Source organism: Cottoperca gobio, unplaced genomic scaffold (genome assembly GCF_900634415.1).
Source record: "Cottoperca gobio unplaced genomic scaffold, fCotGob3.1 fCotGob3_200arrow_ctg1, whole genome shotgun sequence".
Taxonomy (NCBI): Eukaryota; Metazoa; Chordata; class Actinopteri; order Perciformes; family Bovichtidae; genus Cottoperca; species Cottoperca gobio.
The window spans coordinates 569,121-575,986 of NW_021166839.1; the positions used below are offsets into that span (position 1 = coordinate 569,121).

A 6,866-nucleotide genomic window follows, 5' to 3' on the forward strand; every position below is an offset into this window, starting at 1 on the left:
TCTACTGCATGATTCTCTACTGTAAGATCTCCCTACTCACTCATCAGTGCATACATGGAAATGCTCCTCCGTACCTCAAGGAACTCCTCCCCCAACAAACCTCCACACGCAAGCTCCGCTCCTCTAAAAGAACTTTGCTCCACCCCCCCAGGACCAAGCTCCGCACCATGGGCGATCGGGCCTTCTGCTCAGCCGCTCCTCACCTGTGGAATTCCCTCCCAGAACACCTGAGGGCTCCACGGGCCACCGACTCCTTCAAGAAGGAACTAAAAACCTTTCTTTTCAAAAAAGCCTTTCCGTAAAATCTCATGTCTGTTGTTGTTGTTGTCCTGCATTTTAGCGCCTTGAGATTGCTTTTAGCTTTGAAAGGCGCTTTATAAATACAATTTATTATTATTATTATCCTCTACTGCATGAAAAGTATATACAGTAAATGTCCCCTGTGACTGTATAATGTATTATAAAGTATATTATTAGATTATTATTACTTATGCATCTCACTATAAAGGCTCTCTGTCTGTCTGTGTCAGTACATTAACTGCTACTGTGGCTTGTCGTTCTCCAAAGTTACCAGACACACATTTGTATTTTGGGTAATTACGTTTGATTTAATTAAAGTGGATTATGGTGTGCTTCAGTGTACTTGAAGAAATAGATTTATAACTTAACTTTTAACTGTAAATGACATGTTAACAGCCAAATCAAGAATAAATCAAATGTATAACACTACAGCCATGAGGTTGTGTGTAAAGCTCCTTTTGTATGAAAACCCATTAAAATAAAAAGCTTGTTAAGGCACAAGCAGTGCAGGGATGTAAAGATCATAAACATTTTACTGAAAAAGGGAAGAGAAAACTTATTGTAATCAAATATTTATTAATCACAGCTGAAGAAATATATGCACTAGATAATACTTGGATACTTGACCAATTTTATGCCAACATTATAAAACCATGACGGTATCGATATCCGATGAATTATGAGTTGTTCCTGACAGAAACCAGTATGAAGTAAGTGAATGTTGGAGTACATGTGGGGTAATGTCTGTTTTTTTACTTTTTACATTTTGTTTATAATCAATTCAAAAACATTGCATGTTAGATTCAATAGAAAAATCTTCAACAACACATTAGCATGAGAGCTATCAGTCACAAAGTGAAACCACAGCAGATTATTACTTTTTAAATTTGTCAATGAAGTCGTCTCCGGAGTCGATCACCTGTCTCAGGGCGCTCAGGATCAAGGTGTCCACGTCATCATTGGGGCTGATCTCCTCGCTGTAGTTCTTCACAGGGAAGATGCAGTTCAATGGGATTCCCACTGACGCACTGAAGTCCTTCATCTGAGTGTGAAACAATGTAGGTGAGTGTTTTCTGCTCATATACACAAAACATTTGGACTATAAAGTTTAATCACAGAAACTCACCTTTTTCTGCAGGTGTTTGCTCCTGTATACGTTTTTCACATCCTTTTTAATTTCCTTACAGACCTCGTCAATTTTAGTGACTATTGCCATTTGGGGAATCCCTGCAGACAGAATTACACTCAGTGTTTGAGATAATCTTCCCAACAAACACAAACAACTAAACACTAATTGACAAAATCACTGATATATATATATAAATATATGATATATTATACTCTCACCCAGGTCATTGGCTCTCTCTCTGATTTCCTTCATCTTCTGCAGAATTGAGTCTTCAAGTTCTGATACGTTAGCATTAAGTACACAAACCAGAACGTGAACTTTGTCCTCTGGAGACGGGTTTGGGTTGTATTTTGAATCCTCACTGGACAGTGAAGACACAGGGTTGAACTAAAAAACAATGTAAAACACAAGGAAGCTAAACAGGTGAATATAAACACAAACCCCTCACACAGCATCGCACGCTGTACTCTCTCGTCAACTGGACATCACTATCAATGCACAGATCTCTGCACTGGTACAACTTCATCATCACATCTTTGCTTGGACTGCTGCTCATCTACATCTCCACTTACACATCACACACACACAGCTCTGGGCTACGATCTCAGAACTACATCACTTTGTCCGTCCCCTCGTCCTACATTGTATATACACAACCAAGAGTGCGGCTATTCGCGTGTGAGTTGCTGCAACGCTTCGTAATTTTCTTTGTATTTAAACGTCTAAGATTGAAAGAAAATGCCAATCATGTGCGCAGTGTATAATTGTGGTAATAACGCTACTCGTGACCCAGAGAAACGGTTCTTTAGATTTCCTAAAATCATCAAAAACGATCCACAAAAGAGGGATGAATTGCTTTCTACCGAACGCCGTAAGCTGTGGTTTAGCAACCTAAATCTTCCTCACCGTGGTCGTTGCACGTTTAAGGTGGACAGATTTGACAGATCTATCAGATTTCACTGTGGTTCTCTCTCTCAGCAGCTCACTCTGTGGACAATCCGGATGTAGTCGGTGCTGAAACAAACCCGCAGGTTAGTTAACATCACCACCGTAATACTGAAAATCTGTCTATTTATTATATTGAATTTATTATACTATTTATTATTTAGTTATATATCAATTAATCTGCAGAAGTTAACTTGCTTTGAAGGAAACATAATGATGAAATCTTATTAACGAACGAATTTGACAGTAAAACGTTTACTGACAACTTTCCACCAAAATATCAGTCCCTGGTGACAGATGCATTCTAAAAGATAGGATAAAATAAAATAAACTAATACAAACTAAGATAAGATAAGATAAGATAAGATAAACTAAGATAAGATAAACTAAGATAAGATAAAATAAAATAAACTAAGATAAGATAAACTAAGATAAACTAAGATAAGACAAACTAAGATAAGATAAACTAAGATAAGATAAACTAATACAAACTAAACTAAGATAAGATAAACTAAGATAAGATAAACTAAGATAAGATAAACTAAGATAAGATAAACTAAGATAAGACAAACTAAGATAAGATAAACTAAGATAAGATAAACTAAGATAAACTAAGATAAGATAAACTAAGATAAGATAAACTAATACAAACTAAACTAAGATAAGATAAACTAAGATAAGATAAACTAAGATAAGATAAACTAATACAAACTAAACTAAGATAAGATAAACTAAGATAAGATAAACTAAGATAAGATAAACTAAGATAAGACAAACTAAGATAAGATAAACTAAGATAAGACAAACTAAGATAAGACAAACTAAGATAATATAAACTAAGATAAAATAAACTAAGATAAGACAAACTAAGATAAGACAAACTAAGATAAGATAAACTAAGATAAGACAAACTAAGATAAGACAAACTAAGATAATATAAACTAAGATAAGATAAACTAAGATAAGATAAACTAATACAAACTAAACTAAGATAAGATAAACTAAGATAAGACAAACTAAGATAAGATAAACTAAGATAAAATAAACTAAGATAAGATAAACTAAGATAAGATAAACTAATACAAACTAAACTAAGATAAGATAAACTAAGATAAGATAAACTAAGATAAAATAAACTAAGATAAGATAAACTAAGATAAGACAAACTAAGATAAGATAAACTAAGATAAGATAAACTAAGATAAACTAAGATAAGATAAACTAAGATAAGACAAACTAAGATAAGACAAACTAAGATAAGACAAACTAAGATAAGACAAACTAAGATAAGATAAACTAAGATAAGATAAACTAAGATAAAATAAACTAAGATAAGACAAACTAAGATAAGATAAACTAAGATAAGATAAACTAAGATAAGATAAACTAAGATAAGATAAACTAAGATAAGACAAACTAAGATAAGATAAACTAAGATAAGATAAACTAAGATAAGATAAACTAAGATAAGACAAACTAAGATAAGATAAACTAAGATAAGATAAACTAAGATAAAATAAACTAAGATAAGACAAACTAAGATAAGATAAACTAAGATAAGATAAACTAAGATAAATAAACTAAGATAAGACAAACTAATATAAGATAAACTAAGATAAGATAAACTAAGATAAGATAAACTAAGATAAGATAAACTAAGATAAAATAAACTAAGATAAGACAAACTAAGATAAGATAAACTAAGATAAGATAAACTAAGATAAACTAAGATAAGATAAACTAAGATAAAATAAACTAAGATAAGACAAACTAAGATAAACTAAGATAAGATAAACTAAGATAAGACAAACTAAGATAAGACAAACTAAGATAAACTAAGATAAGATAAACTAAGATAAGATAAACTAAGATAAGATAAACTAAGATAAAATAAACTAAGATAAGACAAACTAAGATAAGATAAACTAAGATAAGATAAACTAAGATAAGATAAACTAAGATAAGATAAACTAAGATAAGACAAACTAAGATAAGATAAACTAAGATAAGATAAACTAAGATAAAATAAACTAAGATAAGACAAACTAAGATAAGATAAACTAAGATAAGATAAACTAAGATAAAATAAACTAAGATAAGACAAACTAAGATAAGATAAACTAAGATAAGATAAACTAAGATAAAATAAACTAAGATAAGACAAACTAATATAAGATAAACTAAGATAAGATAAACTAAGATAAGATAAACTAAGATAAGATAAACTAAGATAAAATAAACTAAGATAAGACAAACTAAGATAAACTAAGATAAGATAAACTAAGATAAGACAAACTAAGATAAGATAAACTAAGATAAGATAAACTAAGATAAACTAAGATAAGATAAACTAAGATAAAATAAACTAAGATAAGACAAACTAAGATAAACTAAGATAAGATAAACTAAGATAAGACAAACTAAGATAAGATAAACTAAGATAAGATAAACTAAGATAAACTAAGATAAGATAAACTAAGATAAAATAACTAAGATAAGACAAACTAAGATAAGATAAACTAAGATAAGATAAACTAAGATAAAATAAACTAAGATAAGACAAACTAATATAAGATAAACTAAGATAAGATAAACTAAGATAAGATAAACTAAGATAAGATAAACTAAGATAAAATAAACTAAGATAAGACAAACTAAGATAAACTAAGATAAGATAAACTAAGATAAGACAAACTAAGATAAGATAAACTAAGATAAGATAAACTAAGATAAACTAAGATAAGATAAACTAAGATAAAATAAACTAAGATAAGACAAACTAAGATAAACTAAGATAAGATAAACTAAGATAAGACAAACTAAGATAAGACAAACTAAGATAACTAAGATAAGATAAACTAAGATAAGATAAACTAAGATAAGATAAACTAAGATAAAATAAACTAAGATAAGACAAACTAAGATAAGATAAACTAAGATAAGATAAACTAAGATAAGATAAACTAAGATAAGATAAACTAAGATAAGACAAACTAAGATAAGATAAACTAAGATAAGATAAACTAAGATAAGATAAACTAAGATAAGACAAACTAAGATAAGATAAACTAAGATAAGATAAACTAAGATAAGACAAACTAAGATAAGATAAACTAAGATAAGATAAACTAAGATAAGATAAACTAATACAAACTAAACTAAGATAAGATAAACTAAGATAAGATAAACTAAGATAAGATAAACTAAGATAAGATAAACTAATACAAACTAAACTAAGATAAGATAAACTAAGATAAGATAAACTAAGATAAGATAAACTAAGATAAGACAAACTAAGATAAGATAAACTAAGATAAGACAAACTAAGATAAGACAAACTAAGATAATATAAACTAAGATAAAATAAACTAAGATAAGACAAACTAAGATAAGACAAACTAAGATAAGATAAACTAAGATAAGACAAACTAAGATAAGACAAACTAAGATAATATAAACTAAGATAAGATAAACTAAGATAAGATAAACTAATACAAACTAAACTAAGATAAGATAAACTAAGATAAGACAAACTAAGATAAGATAAACTAAGATAAAATAAACTAAGATAAGATAAACTAAGATAAGATAAACTAATACAAACTAAACTAAGATAAGATAAACTAAGATAAGATAAACTAAGATAAAATAAACTAAGATAAGATAAACTAAGATAAGATAAGATAAACTAAGATAAGATAAACTAAGATAAACTAAGATAAGATAAACTAAGATAAGACAAACTAAGATAAGATAAACTAAGATAAGATAAACTAAGATAAGATAAACTAAGATAAGATAAACTAAGATAAGACAAACTAAGATAAGATAAACTAAGATAAGATAAACTAAGATAAGATAAACTAAGATAAGACAAACTAAGATAAGATAAACTAAGATAAGATAAACTAAGATAAGACAAACTAAGATAAGATAAACTAAGATAAGATAAACTAAGATAAGACAAACTAAGATAAGATAAACTAAGATAAGATAAACTAAGATAAGACAAACTAAGATAAGATAAACTAAGATAAACTAAGATAAGATAAACTAAGATAAGACAAACTAAGATAAGATAAACTAAGATAAGATAAACTAAGATAAGACAAACTAAGATAAGATAAACTAAGATAAGATAAACTAAGATAAAATAAACTAAGATAAGACAAACTAAGATAAGATAAACTAAGATAAGATAAACTAAGATAAAATAAACTAAGATAAGACAAACTAAGATAAGATAAACTAAGATAAGATAAACTAAGATAAAATAAACTAAGATAAGACAAACTAATATAAGATAAACTAAGATAAGATAAACTAAGATAAGATAAACTAAGATAAGATAAACTAAGATAAAATAAACTAAGATAAGACAAACTAAGATAAACTAAGATAAGATAAACTAAGATAAGACAAACTAAGATAAGATAAACTAAGATAAGATAAACTAAGATAAACTAAGATAAGATAAACTAAGATAAAATAA

General features: G+C 27.7%; 1 protein-coding gene across 2 annotated transcripts; it reads right to left on the reverse strand.

Annotated features, from left to right (window-relative positions):
* Window positions 1-896: 896 nt before the first annotated feature.
* Window positions 897-2,641, reverse strand: LOC115004851 (interferon-induced protein 44-like). Of its 2 annotated transcripts, XM_029426555.1 has the most exons (4): window positions 2,336-2,641; window positions 1,648-1,816; window positions 1,427-1,527; window positions 897-1,342 (listed from the first exon to the last, which is right to left on the reverse strand). In XM_029426555.1, the coding sequence occupies exons 2-4, from the start codon at window positions 1,679-1,681 to the stop codon at window positions 1,175-1,177; spliced, it is 303 nt and encodes a 100-aa protein (XP_029282415.1). In that variant the 5' UTR covers window positions 1,682-1,816; window positions 2,336-2,641; the 3' UTR covers window positions 897-1,174. The 2 variants fall into 2 exon arrangements, with proteins under 2 accessions (XP_029282415.1, XP_029282416.1); XM_029426556.1 differs by lacking the exon at window positions 2,336-2,641 and having other exon boundaries at window positions 1,648-2,129.
* Between the last annotated feature and the right edge of the window lie 4,225 nt (window positions 2,642-6,866).

Coding starts and splice junctions, on each gene's coding strand:
- LOC115004851 (XM_029426555.1), bottom strand. CDS start 1,681: ATGAAGGAAATCAGAGAGAGAGCCAATGACCTGG. Junction 1,528..1,647: donor AGAGAGAGCCAATGACCTGG/GTGAGAGTATAA, acceptor TTCTGTCTGCAG/GGATTCCCCAAATGGCAATA. Junction 1,343..1,426: donor GCAAACACCTGCAGAAAAAG/GTGAGTTTCTGT, acceptor TTTCACACTCAG/ATGAAGGACTTCAGTGCGTC.